General features: G+C 36.4%; 1 protein-coding gene and 2 non-coding genes across 3 annotated transcripts; 2 read left to right on the top strand and 1 right to left on the bottom strand.

Annotated features, from left to right (window-relative positions):
- Positions 1–4,578: 4,578 nt before the first annotated feature.
- On the bottom strand, positions 4,579–7,483 carry LOC144420829 (uncharacterized). The gene is made up of 4 exons (XM_078110505.1): positions 7,294–7,483; positions 6,619–6,843; positions 5,274–5,499; positions 4,579–5,191 (listed from the first exon to the last, which is right to left on the bottom strand). Exons 1-4 carry the CDS (start codon positions 7,466–7,468, stop codon positions 4,789–4,791), a joined length of 1,029 nt encoding a protein of 342 aa, XP_077966631.1. The 5' UTR covers positions 7,469–7,483; the 3' UTR covers positions 4,579–4,788.
- A 6,221-nt stretch (positions 7,484–13,704) lies between these two features.
- Positions 13,705–13,777, top strand: Trnaa-ugc (transfer RNA alanine (anticodon UGC)). Its single transcript has one exon. It is a non-coding gene; the product is annotated as a tRNA-Ala (tRNA).
- Positions 13,778–14,085: 308 nt separating this feature from the next.
- Trnal-aag (transfer RNA leucine (anticodon AAG)) lies at positions 14,086–14,167 on the top strand. Its single transcript has one exon. It is a non-coding gene; the product is annotated as a tRNA-Leu (tRNA).
- Positions 14,168–14,853: the final 686 nt, after the last annotated feature.

Below are 14,853 nucleotides of genomic sequence, written 5' to 3'. Positions count from 1 at the left end.
AAATTGTTCAGAATTTTTTGAAGGCTTGGCTAGGCGAGGGCAATAGGGGCAGCAGGTTATAAGAGTAAGGGTGTTGCTCGATTTGATGATTTAATTATTAATGAAACAAATATTTCACTATTACTTGACCTTTAATTTATTTATTCTCATGTATAACAACATTTATAATTTGTTTATCCCCCGAATCATTTTTTAATTCAACATCATTATCAAAAACTGGCACGAACTTGAGCATTTTTATTAAAGATACTTTGATTTTAAAATTTGTGAGACCCCTGCCAGAAGAGATTATTACCTCACCTGAAACACCAAATTTTTTCATCTCTTTCTTTGATTTTGTTTATCTTACGATAAGTTATTGCTCCACCTTACAACCCAAACTGAAATAAATAACATCAGAATATTCGTGGTTGGTCATTAATATGACAGAGTCTTTATTTAATTTGATAGCTAGGCGGAGGAAGATAAGACAGAGGTCAAGAATAGAAAGTTAAAATTTCTCAACATTTTTTTGAATTTAATCAAATGTCAAACAGGGTTTAGGGATTTCCGGCATCAAACCCATCAAGAGAGTCTATATAGCACTATTCGGCCATTCCAAAAGATAGGAGACATTTGAAGTTGTGTCGTAATAAATATCTTATAATGTGTTCACAACACATTTCGCCCACATGACGTATCATCAAAAGTAGAGCGCAAACAACATCCAACTTTAGTTAAATTTCTTCCACGTCATACTTTGTGTTACTTAATAAATAATAGAGCGAAGCTAAAATGTATTGACACGAAAGTCAAACGGGTATGCAATCTGCAACAGTAAACTACCAGTACCGCAGCCTTCACGGCCACAAGGTAACCGTCATAAAGTGCGCATTTTGATTTGATGACGTCAGGACACACAAACAAAGAAATACCCCAAAATCTACAAGAGTTTTTTAAAGTTAAAATAATAGCCTTCTAGTAACAACAACAATCTTTGACCGGGAAATTTTAAAGCAATTGATCGTGTAGTTAAAAAGATCAGCGATTTTTTAAAAGAAGAAGAATACCAACAACAACAACATAATCACAAAACGATTCATCTGTCCACTTCATGTAAACAATATTTAAATATCCATATTAATGCAATTCATGCAGTATTGAATTAAAAATATTCATCTAGTTAACTGGTTAACACGATACCCTGAATAAAAAATATTTTTTCGCCAAGTTGATTCAAAGAATTTTTTTTCACTTTTGACCTTTCTGAAGGAAGTTGTCTGGCAAATGTTAAATAAAAATAAACAAAAATTATTTTAAACTTTGATAGAAAATATTTTTTTTTGACTTCAGATGCATTCTTGGCGCTCTCGTAGTATGTGCACCAAGATGGCGCACAATCTGATAACCCCAACCTGGTACACATACTTTGCCCAGGTTGTGCCCCATCTTGATGCACAAACTACGGGAGCACCGCATGCTTTCAGGAGGCCAGGAGTTTTAAAAAAGTTTAACCAGAAGTGAAAATGAGTCCCGAAATATTTAATGACTGCTTTTGAAAAAACTTCTATACTTCTATCTTCCATCCACAGCCGTATCTACCTCAGCCTCTCTATCTTTGACCCAAGGCCCTATGCCTCTCACTCTGCCATGTTGGACCCTCTGCCCTACACACCTCGGCCTTCCTATCCTCGACCCACGGCCCGATCGAGACCCCAACTAACATCCTGATAATCAGACTCAATCAGTCATGCCTGCGGTTAAGTTAATTCTGAGAATATAGTGCTGCGCGAAATGAACTTTATAACCTCGCTGATTTCACGTGGATACCTTTTAGGTTGTATTTGATTTCTGTAATCTTCTGCGAAATAGTACATAGGCCTTTAAAAAATTTGGAAAAGTATGTATTGATTTAAACACTAAATAATCCTGCAAATGAAAAATATTCCAAAAGAGTTGTGTAGCTGCCGGGCATAGAACCCGGTACCACGCGCATGCTATGTGCGCGCTTTACCATATGAGCTACATCCCCCAGGCCTTATATCCACATAAAATAGATTTCTATTTCACTCATCAACAAAATCAAATCGCTGAAAACAGGATATTTCCAATCAGGTTGAGTCAAGCGATTCAAGTCGTTATTTTCATACAACAGTTATTTTAAACTAGTTTCGGTCGCCACGGCTTCCAGAATCGATATTTTATAAGTTAAAATTTTAGAACAAATTTTGATGAAAGAGCATTAAACCTGACGTTACAATTCCTTTGTTTCGTATTTATCAAAATAAAAAACGACCAGTGCTTTGAATTGCCGAGCACCAATCCCGGTAACTCGAGCATGGTTAAATGAAGGTTCAAACATGCAACTTTCGAAACAGTCTTATTCGTCCTTGCAATGATTCAAGAAAACTACGATATTTCATGAAAGCTGATATATTTGCAAGGGTAGCGTGGCCGAGTGGCCTAAGGCGCTGGTTTAAGGCACTAGTATAGTTGTCTGTGGTGGAAAACAATGAAAATGTCAACAAATACATCAAAAATACCAATAAAAATCTGATTATGAGAAAATATAGAAAAAAAAAGAAAATTTATCTGGAAAATTTAAAAAACACAAAATATTTAGCAAACTTAAAAGACTTCAAGAGGTCAGCATAAAATTCATTGATTTGTTAACTCGTGCGTGGAAAACCGCCAGACCTAATGCGTATGCTTGTCCAGAGATTTGTTAAGGGTCAATAAATTGAAGAGTACTGTATTTAAAATTTCAAGTTGGAGTTTTATTCGACAACAGGAAATATATACAAGACCTATATTGAGGGATATGGACACCAGGCCCTTTGACGGACAGCGATGTAAATTTTGTGGCCTCTTGTAGGGTTGAATTTTACGTCGAATAAAAACATCAGAAAAACAAGAGATTCCTGAGCAAAATATAAAACTTTAAGAAATTGGTCAGCATATAATTTTTTGATTTGCTCACCCGCGCGCCAAATAAAATCAATTAAAATAGTATACAATGCATGATCAGCCAGCACAAAGTGCATTCATTTGAAACTAATAATTATTTGACTGTTTTTATACCTGACCTGGACTGATAACTGGAAAAAAGCTTCGGTTTGCCATGTGATTGAGCCATCACATCTACTTTCCTCTCCCCCGAAATAAATTAAAAAATTTGAACTTAAACGAATAATACAGAATGACAAAACCAAAGTTTTTTACACAGAAAGGAATACAATTAAAATAAAAGACCAATTCTCAACTGCATGAAATGATGCAAAAAATGAATACGGTAGAGAGCTTGATTATGGATGAACATATCCTAGTTTCAAAGATAACTATGCCATTAACGAGACATTTATTTCGTCCATGCGACGACAAATTCACCTAGTTGGCTGCTGGAATATTAAAAAAATATTATATTGAAGAAATCACAGAGCCGAAAATGAATATTTCAATCAATATCAATAAAAAATTCAGAATATGATGATGTGAAATAAAACAGATACACTCAATAGACGTTGATTCGAAGCAGGGCTGGGAAGTCAAGAGTTTGATGTTTTTTTCACAGGTATTAGAGACGCGACTGTGCGTTAAAAATCTCCGGAGTGGGATTTCAGAGTCTAAAGCTAAGAGTCAAATTGTTTAGCCAAGGCATCATCTGATTCAAATTGTTTAGCCAAGGCATCATCTGATTCAAATTGTTAAGCCATGACTTTGCTGGAATGAATTTGTTTAGCCAAGTCCCTGCCGGAGTTTAATTGTTGAGCCAAGGCTTAGCTGAAGTGAATTTGTTTTGCCAAGACCTTGCCGGAATAGAAATTATTTAGCCAAGTCATTGTCAGAGTCAAAATTGTTTAGTCAAGAAATGGTCGGAGTCCAGTTTTTTAGCAAAAGCATTGTTGGAGTCAAGTTGTTTAGCCAAAGCATCGTCAGAGTCAAAACTGTTTAGCCAAGAAATTGTCGGAGTCAAGTTGTTTAGTCAAAGCATTGTCGGAGTCAAGTTGTTTAGCCAAAGGATTTTTGGAATCAAGTTGTTTAGCCAAGGCATTGTCAGAGTCAAAATTGTTTAGCCAAAAAATTGTCGGAGTGATGTTGTTTAGCCAAAGCATTGTTGGAGTCAAATTGTTGAGCCAAGTTATTGTCGGAGTCAAGTTGTTTAGCCAGGGCATTGTTGGAGTCAAATTGTTGGGCCAAGGCATTGGCGGAGTTAAATTGTTTATCCAAGGCATTGTCAGAGTCGAATTGTTTGACCAAGGCATTGTTGGGGTGCAACTGTTTAGCCAAGGCCTTGTCGGAGTCAAATTGTTTGGCCTGGCCAAGGCATTGTCAGAGTCAAAAATTTTTAGTCGAGGCATTTCTGAGGTTAATATTTTTAGTCACGGCCTTCATCCTGCTTAAAGCTCAAAGTTAATTAATATTCGTTCATGGTTGAATTATTCTGTAAATCACAGAGATCAAATGAAAAAAATATTTCCCTCCTATAAATCAATGTCAATAAAAAAAATTAAAATTTTTTTTTTATTTTTTTTTAAATATTTTTTTTAAAAATAAAGGTTTCAAAGTTACTGAATTCAACAGGAGAAAAAGTTTTCTGCCTCATTAGATTTGAGTTCATTCTATGCCAGTGATTCCCAACCTGGGGGTCACGACCCACAAGAGGTTCGTATTCCTAGAAATCGAATTTAATTTTAATATTGTTTCTCTCGTTTCTTTTTTACATTCAGCAAATATCGTATAAAGTGTTCATGGAATGTTAGAAAATATTCAAAATGGGTCGTGCCACAAAAAAAGTTGGAAGCTACTGCTTTAGGCTATATCATCGTAGACGGAAGGGCTAAAGGCCAAATTCTCATCATATCTGTGCGGGACAGTAATTTTTCCTGGCGGGGCATAATCGGGCTCGGTATAAATGCCGTCGACACTTGATTTTTGATGAGAAGTGCCCGGGATTGAGGCGACAGTAGGCAGATTGCTGGGAGGCAGCAGTTCTACTCTGTCGTACATTGGGTGGGGTATGGCAGGAGGGTAAATATCCTCTGAGACAATATAATCAGGATCTTGGGGATCGGCATAAGCACTCGGTATTTGAACAGATACGTTGGGGTTTGGCATTGGTGAGAGATAACCTCCCTGATCTACCGGTTCGCGAATCTCTTCGTACTCATGAGTTGGGCTCGACATTGCAATACTTTCTTCCTGGCCTTGTTGTCTGTAACAATAACACAGAGTTAGTTGAAATATGTGAAAGGAATAAGGCGGGGGAGGGGGTGTGATAAAATAATTCATTTTACCTGTTTTTCCAATAAATCACGGCTGCGACCGCAACGGCTATCAATATGGCAACCAATACTGCTATCACAGATCCTACTATTATCAAAATCGTTGTGAGAGGGTTGTTGCCGGAATCTGATTCAGTGGATACAAGGTTAAAGGTCGTATGGTAGGATTTGTTTGCTTGGGTGGTTGGTGCCGTGGTAGTTTGTAGGGCCGTGGTAGTTGGTGGTTCAAGTCTTTTTCCTGAAATATAAGATGGAAATCGATTAGTGGACAATGCCTCCGATATTGGTCAGTGGACATAAACACACTAATCAATGCACATGATAGCTTTACTGGGGGTCGCAGGTTCAAATTCCATGTCTTTCAGTTCCTATATAAGATATTAAAAGCAGTTAATTTCTTGTAACCAGAGCAATATAGTAAAGTTTGCTATTATTTTACAGAATATTTTTTTCGAATTTCGAACTTTTCGAATTTGGATATGAAATTTTGAGTCTCACAGAGTCCGGGGTGGGGATGTCAGACTCTCAATGGATATATAACCCGAAAATTCTTTACAGGAACTCCAACAAGAATGCGTCCAAAATTTCCCCTAAAGGGAAAGGCGAAAGCGTTAAAAAAACTAAAGTCAAAAATGGGGAGGGAGTTTGCAGTGGGAGTAAATAAATTTTACAACCGAAGAACCGTGAATCGATCGTTAATTTTTCAAACTTCACCGAATAGAGATCACGAGTTCAAAATCCAGATAGTCCAGGTATGCATGTGATAACGACATATTCATTAGTGTTAGGGTGGACAAAAACGAACAATTCACTTTTCAGAAAATAATATTTTCAAATATGAATCATATTTTAAAGAAAGTCTGGAAGTGCTCTACAAAATTTACTTTTTGATGAGGCTTATATTGAAATGGGTGCTGTGACAGTTTATTTATTATAACCAATGTTATGGCTTCAGGACACTTAAAACACATCTTGACTTAAACACAAAAGAATAATTACATTGATTCATGTAGTACAGCCAAACTTAATCAAACCACCGTCTAATACTCGTAACAGCTAGTAACTAATATAATGAGACGGATGCATTCCATTGTCGCCTGACGATAATCAGTGTTTAAACACAAAGAACAATAATGTAACAAGGACGGAATATAAACAGAGGAGTCCAAAGTATAGCACACTGCAACAGCAATAACTAAACATAATTCTTATAAAAATAAAAAAGCATTTAACGAAGCGAGTAGTGAATGTTAAACTGAATAGATCTTGATCCTTTCACAGATACAACTAGCTTATCAAAGATTGGAGCAATTATTCAGAGAGATTTTACAAAACTCGAAATAAAGAATAGTTTCACCTGTTTTGCAATCGATGTATTCGTAGGTCAATTTGAATCGAAACTCGGAAGGCTCGCAATAGTACCGAACCCATATCCCCATTACCATAATGCCCGTCACGTCTACCCAGTCTTTATTCTTACATGTTGTATCCACTTTATTTGAGCAAATACCAAGTTCGCTGTATATCAAACATTCCTGGTCAGTTTGGGGAGTAAATGTGAGTGTGGAAATGTAGTTCCCATCTGTAATAAAGTATGTTGAGATAAATGAACTGACCATAGATGGCGTTATAAGTTAGAACTATTCTCTTTTACATTCAGTTTGGGATTTATAGAATAATTGGACAAATTTATTTGATTAAAATAGGTATAAGTTAGATTGATGATACGAAATACCATACCAAGTTCAGCAATAATTAATACAGAAAGTTACAGTTACTTGAACAGGCATTGATTAACAATGCATATACCAATTTCTAACCATAAATCGACAACCAAATGTCACGCGTTTTCATTTATTTAATGAACTTTGGCAATTTTCGAAAATTTCCTCTTTATATAGCATATCAAACTCGTGCCATCACGTCTATTGCTATCTTTTGTGCCATGACTGAGTTTAAACCAAATTGTTTCAAATAACACAAACCCACCTTGAGGAACATAATGCGTTAACTCGTGTTATGAAATACTTACCACTCATGATGGCTCCAATATGAACATAAAACCTTCCTTTTGAAACAAACGTCTCTGTGAAATTCAATCTGAACATCGTCTGATCCATACTGCGATTGAATAAAAACATCAATTCACAGCCGCCCCAATTACTACATCCACTTTTATTTGCTGAAGACTTGATTTCTCCCCCCATGTTATCTATGAACGATCCACAACTCTGCCCGTTCACATTCGAGATTCCTGAAATTAGCAGAATGAGAATCAAGTTGTTCTTGGATTATCAGGTTACAAAAGTCAAAGATCATTTTTACAAGGCTTTAAAATAAATTTTTAAAATTGTAAATTGTCGCACTGGTACAGCAGGAGCCTAAACTATTTTCAGGCAGGAAGCAAAAAGAAAGGACTGAAGGGCCCCACTATGTGCTACTCAATTCATTCATAATAGCCCTAAATGTGCACATTGTTTGTGACTCTATGATACGTGACACTATGGAATATTTTTCCACTTTAGATCAGCAGTCTCTATCATCTCTTGAAAGTCTGGCAATACATCATTAAATAAGTGAGGATATGTCCGACTGCATCTCAAACACTTAAGCTTTCTTAACTTAATTCCAAAGCATCTATTTGAAATAAATTAACTGTGCAAGACAATCAAACACTTTGCCTAACGAGTTGATATAAAACATTTTAATTATATCGAAATTTTGGCCCATGTGTACCCATATGAAGATTACTAATTTTGTTCGCCTACATTACATCAAATTGTATAAAGGAACTGGAAGCAATGGACAGGGGGTATTCACTTGGCTCACAGACAGTCCCGTAATAGAACTAAAATAAGGAAAATCGAAATAAATTGTTCCCTAACCCTAACCTGGCACAAACACACACAGCGGGAGTACCAAAATTTCTACATTTTACACCACTTTGTGTGAGTCATAAAAAATGGGTGAATTTTCAACTTTTTTCAGTGAGATAAATGCAGTCCAATAAAATTCAAGAATCCTTTGCCATAAAAACACAAAACATCTATTTTCACTACACTTTTAGCAGTTGGTAAAATTCTACAGTTGCTTGAAATGGCCCCTATACCTACTTTGATAATTTATTTCAAAAATATGGCCTAAAAATATATATATATATCAAAATATGCTTATTATAAATACTATAATATTATAAATGCTCCGAAAGCCAAACGGAATTTTCCTATATAGATTTTAGTGTCGAATCAGTATAAATTGTCAAATTTTTTTGTATTTTAGTTTAATTGTTTTGTAATTTCGAACGCATTCTCCACACGGTAAAATAGTAAAAGTATCCCATTGTTTACCACCTCACCTAATGTTTACTAAACACTAAGCCAAACTAGAAAGATTTCTTCTTTGCCAAATTTTGCAAAATGTTGCGATTTTCAATGCCTAGAACTTATATTGTTCACGGTTTTATTTTCAGTTTTTATATTGCCGCTTTTTTCTCAAAAAATTTAGATTGCGGATTTACTCTTACATTTGTGTTTAGAATCTCGCTGCCGATGAACGTATAATAACTTTCACCGAATTCACAATTTCGTGCAAGTACAAAAATAAATTAATTATCGTTGTTATTGTAAATGTAAAAGCGTTTACAGCCTAAATAACACGCTAATAGAAAACAATCGGCGATTTAAGCAGAAGGCAATTGCACGCGTTTTTGGCGACTTTTACAGTTTTCACAATTCCGTGCCAGTACAAAAATAAGATAATTATCATTGCTACCGTGGCACAAATTTGTGATTTAAAGAGAATAAACACCAATATAAAGGCGTTGACGGCCTAAATAAGACGCCACGCCGGTGGAAACAATCGGAGATATTAGCAGAAGGCAATTGCGCGCGTTATTGGCAACTTTTCAGTTTTCAAAAAAAATCGAAACCATTTCCATGGAATCGTTCACAATAGTGCTGAATGAAACTGGATCAAGGCAAATTTTTGAGTTACCAAATGTTATCAAATCCACCTAACATAAGACGCGATCGATTAATCTAGACATGGTGATGCACCGTTCGATCGCGATCGACATGTTGGCCCCCCTGTTATAAGTGATAGCTGGCCTAGAGCCTTGTTAAAATGAAGGCATTCCCTGGTTATTTACATGCCCTGGGTAGGATTTCTTAACCAGGGGTGAGCCAACCCCTGAAGTTGCGGAAACGTTGCATAAATAAGTTTGTTTGAATTTACAGCCACGAGACAAAAAAAACTACAATCTATGAATAATACGAAGTATTACAAGGTGGCTACTTTACCGCCCTCACGCGAGGTATCTTAATCAGGGCTACACCTGGTCTAACTTTGAACAATTGGTCCCCAACCCCATGACACTTCACATAGTCCTAACGCTTAGCACGATGCGCCTCATCGCCGAGAACATTTTGCTAAACTATTCAGATTATTGAAATACAAAAATTAAACATAGAAACATATTAAATTCTTTCTGAAATTGAAAATTTAAAATATTAAATATAACTAATTTTGAAAGTATTCAAATATTCGTTTTATTCATACTCTTACTGCAAAGTGCTAACCATTGGCAAAATACGAATAATGATCAGTATATACAGGTAAACTACTTCACCATAAAATGAAATACTCAATTTAAATAGAGTAATAAAATCATTTCCTAAGAATATTTAAAAAGCCAATCTTTATAAAATATATAAAATGCTTAACCCACCTTCAATAAGGAGTAGAACTCCGATCCACTGAATGGTCTTCATTGAATAATTTTGTTTTCAAAATGTAGAATTTCTGACAAAAAAAATACACGTCCACTCCACCCAAGGTACTCACTGTATATGACATAGTGGATGCAGAATGCATTGAAGCCAACCCTGTTAAAAAATTATAAATTAGTTGCATTTCTGTGTGTTATGATTAAAGCATAGCATTTGAAACTGAACAATATTTGGATTGAGTGAAGATCATGATTGAATTATATATATATCTTATCTTCTTCCCAGGGTCATGTGTGGCATAGTATTGTAGCATAGTTGCATATTAATCACTGATAAATTCTATTGAAACTTACATTTCTTTTTATTCCACACAGTATATCACAAAAATATATAAAGGATAAATGACATCATTTCCTCGACGCGAACAAACCATTGTTTCAATTTTTGCAAAATCAGACAAAATTCCCCCTCGAATAAAAACCGAAACCCAAGTGTTCTTCGTTTAACTTATATCATGTATGGACCCAACAATAAAAATAGACTTTATGTACAAACCATACCTACTTGAATATAGATAGAATTCAATATAAGCTTATGCTTATATTACGCGTTTTCTGTGTCCCTCATGCATATAAGTAACAATTTATCAAATGATATTTGAAAATTCCCTTGCAGTATTGAGGTAAATTTAAATATGGCACCAACAACCATCTATTGCAGTGTGGTTCTCACACTTTTTTTTTAAGTCGCGTGCGCCACCATAATAAGGTTTCGGTGGTCACTTTCTCAGAGATGAGTTCCCTCATCCTATTTCTGAGTGTGTGTACGTAATACACTACCCTAACTCTATATAGCAGCGGTTGCCAACCGGGTGCCCGTGGTCACGCACGGGGGCCACAATACCAGACGCAGAATTGATTTGCACATGTTAACCTTCATAAGGAAATTCCCCGTTCTTTGTACTTTCATTACCTGATCAGCTTATTTCACTTGCTTGTTCATGAATTGTTTGATCATAATCGGACATGGGATTTACCAATCAAAATAACACTATGAATAACTTTTTGCTACGATTTGTTTAGTTGGTTAACAGGCCATCTGACGGCCGCGAAAGACGGCCGGACCTGCGTAATGACTGCGTAACTTTATTCAGAGATGAGTCTCCTTGACTTAGGAGTTAGTGCGCGCAATGTATCACCGTAATTATATATATATATAGTTTCAGTAGCTCTTGACAATTGAGTTGTTGTCAATAATTTTTGCTCGGATATGGGTCTCCTTTACTTCTGAGTGAGTTCTGGCTATGAAATACCATAATTCTAAATAGTGCCAAAAGATTTTGGTATTTCTGTGGTCAAATAGCTTACTTAGAGATGAGCTGTTTTGTCGGGTCAGAGTATTGTGTAGTGCGGTATAGCACAAAATACCCTAATCATAAGCAACATCATTTCCGTTTCCGTAACTTTTTTTGCAAAATTTCCCTTCAACTAAAAACCGAAATCGAAGTGTTCTTTGTTTTACTTATATGTCATCACACATTAAAAACGGGCTTTATGTACGAACCATACTTAATTGAATATAGACAAAATCCCACTTCAAACTTATTATATATTTATATTCCGTGTTCCGTGATCATAAAAGTAAAAACTTATGAAATGATATTAGAAGATTCCCTGGCAGTGTTGACTTGAATTTAAATTTAGCGCCAACAATTATCAAGTGCAGTGTTTCTCAAACTTTTTTGGGGCGCTCCCTTTTTAAAATTTGTCAAGTCTCGTCAATCCTCTGACTAGCTAACAAGAAGCTACAAATAATAGATAGTAAGGCGAAAGTATTTTTCATTAAAAAACAAGTTGAAAACACGTGAATGGAATGTAAATATACAAAATAAGGCGGGAAATATCAGATCTAACCAATATTTTTATTTTTAATTTGCTTCACAAACCATCAAAATACTGTGTATGCTCGCCTTATGGGACGCGCCCAACCATTTGAAAACCACTGATTTAGTGATACACCTGGCCAAATTATAAACCTATACAAAGCAGACATTCAGACACGATAGTGTACCAATATGGGGGTAACTAATTTTGTTAGCCTTTTTACATCGAGTTGTGCAAATGGACTGAAACCTATTGACAAAGAGTGTATTTACTTGGTTAACACAAACAGTCCCCGAACCAGTGGCGTAGCATCCACTCCGCGGGAGGGCCACATCGCAAAGGGGCCCAAGCGGTTAGAATTTAGAAATTTAGGCCGCAAAACCAAAAGCTGCATTGCAAAACCAGTAATGCACATCTTATAAAATTGATGATAGTTCTGCTCAAATCGTTTTGGTATGTAACAATGCCAGGGAGTCATCGATTTTCGGCGTCTTGTGGTTTGATCGCAGCGGCAAAATTACGAAAGCTGTCAGAATAATGTCGAAAGCAAAGCCTCTCAAGGGCGCACAGAAACGCAGAAAAATGACAAAAAAGGAAAACGTATGAAAAAAAATTAAAGTAACCAAGATAAACGGCAAATTTCAGGTTACCATGGCCTTTTTATAGCGACATGTTATGTTTTTTGACAAAATATAAACAAGCTATGTTTTAGCTTATGTCCGAGAGTTTTTAGGGTCATTTCCACAAAATATTTTGCGCGGGGGCACGAGTCTTGCTACGCCACTGCCCCAAACTCGTAATAGAACTGAATTTAAACAAAATTTTCTATGGCCTAACCCTAACTACGGGAGTACCCATTTTTGTTGTTCAGCATGCTATTTGACAGATTGGGTGGGATTTTAAAATTTAAATTTAAATTTATCTGAGCTGCGACGATAAGCCTCTGCCTCAAACTAAGTCTTTTGATGTCATATTTACTTTTACTGGAGCTTTGCATCAATTTTACCGTTATCGTTTACTGAAGATTAAAAAACACAACCAAGATTCTACACGTTTTAAACTACTAGAGACTTGGAAGCGGACAGTTAAAAGGAAGCGCAGTCTCGGCACGCGTGGAGTCTAGGGAACAATATCAACAAACTCTGCACATGTCAACGAAATTTCAGATGTTTCAGAACGCCCGGCTACTCTACCTACACGATGGGATGTAGCTCATATGGTAGAGCGCGCGCTTAGCATGCGCGAGGTACCGGGATCGATGCCCGGCATCTCCAGATTACTTTTGTTAAACAATAATAAATTTCCAGGGTGCTTTTGTGTTTGAATTAAAATATGTTCAATTCGTTCCAACCTCTCGCATATACACCAAGAAAAAGTCTTTCATTGATCTATAATTTTAACCAATAAGTCAAAATAACCATAAAAAACTAAAGATATGAATCCGCTCTTAATTGTAAGACATTAATTCCTCCACTCGCACTACTACGCTTGAGGTTCATCAATACAACGTAGTATGCATATATATTATTCTATTTGCATAAGTTGATGAAAATATAATATACATTAACGCTGACATATGGAGGATAGCGTGGCCGAGCGGTCTAAGGCTCTGGTTTTAGGCACCAGTCATTTCAATGGCGTTGGTTCGAATCCCACCGCTGCCAGTTTTTGTTCGAAATTTGTTACCACGAGAAGACTTGTAATATAATATTTCAAATAGAAAAATCCCGAAAACTAATAATGTTTGATGAAAAATTCCAAATTCCGTTTTTAGGCGCTGGTCTAAGGCACCAGTCATTTCGATAGCGTTGGTTCGAAACCGACAGTCGCATGGGGGATGTAGCTCATATGGTAGAGCGCGCGCTTTGCATGCGCGAGGTACCGGGATCGATGCCCGGCATCTCCAGACTTCTTTTGTTAAACAATACTAAATTTTCAGGGTGCTTTTGTGTTTTAATGGATATATTTTCAATTCGTTCCAACCTCTGGCATATACACTCAAAAAAGGTCTTTTATTATTTCATAATTTTACCCAATAAGTCAAACTAACCACAAAAAAATAAAGATAGAAATCCGCTCCTAATTGTCAGACATAAATCTCACCACTCGCAATGCTAAGCTTAAGGTTCATCTATACAACGTACTATGCATACATATTATTCTATTTGCATATGTTGATGAAAATAGAATATACATCAACGCTGATATATGCAGGGTAGCGTGGCCGAGCGGTCTAAGGCGCTGGTTTAAGGCACCAGTCATTTCGATGGCGTGGGTTCGAATCCCACCGCTGCCAATCTTTGCTCGAACTTTGATACCACGATAACTTGTAATATATTAATTCAAATAAAAAAATCCTAAAAACTAATAAGGTTTGATGAAAAACATAGTCGCATCGGGGATGTAGCTCATATGGTAGAGCGCGCGCTTAGCATGCACGAGGTACCGGGATCGATGCCCGGCATCTCCAGATTACTTTTGTTAAACAATTACAAATTTCCAGCGTGCTTTTGTGTTTGAATTAAAATATGTTCAATTCGTTCCAACCTCTCGCATATACACCAAGAAAAAGTCTTTCATTGATCTATAATTTTAACCAATAAGTCAAAATAACCATAAAAAACTGAAGATATGAATCCGCTCTTAATTGTAAGACATTAATTCCTCCACTCGCACTGCTAAGCTTAAGGTTCATCAATACAACGTAGTATGCATATATATTATTCTATTTGCATAAGTTGATGAAAATAGAATATACATTAACGCTGACATATGGAGGGTAGCGTGGCCGAGCGGTCTAAGGCGCTGGTTTTAGGCACCAGTCATTTCAATGGCGTGGGTTCGAAACCGACGGTCGCATGGGGGATGTAGCTCATATGGCAGAGCGCGCGATTTGCATGCGCGAGGTACCGGGATCGATGCCCGGCATCTCCAGACTTCTTTTGTTGAACAATACTAAATTTTCTTCCCGAAATCGGTTTG

The sequence above is a fragment of the Styela clava genome, chromosome 3, assembly GCF_964204865.1.
Source record: "Styela clava chromosome 3, kaStyClav1.hap1.2, whole genome shotgun sequence".
NCBI classification, from domain to species: Eukaryota; Metazoa; Chordata; class Ascidiacea; order Stolidobranchia; family Styelidae; genus Styela; species Styela clava.
This window is presented reverse-complemented; position numbering and strand designations above follow the sequence as displayed.

Bases quoted from the DNA above. Each gene is read 5' to 3' on its own strand.
- LOC144420829 (XM_078110505.1), bottom strand. From the start codon at position 7,468: ATGGGGGGAGAAATCAAGTCTTCAGCAAATAAAAGTGGATGTAGTAAT. The intron at 5,500-6,618 runs GTGAAACTATTC...CTTATATTTCAG, and splicing joins ATACATCGATTGCAAAACAG to GAAAAAGACTTGAACCACCA. The intron at 5,192-5,273 runs GTAAAATGAATT...TTATTGTTACAG, and splicing joins GTGATTTATTGGAAAAACAG to ACAACAAGGCCAGGAAGAAA.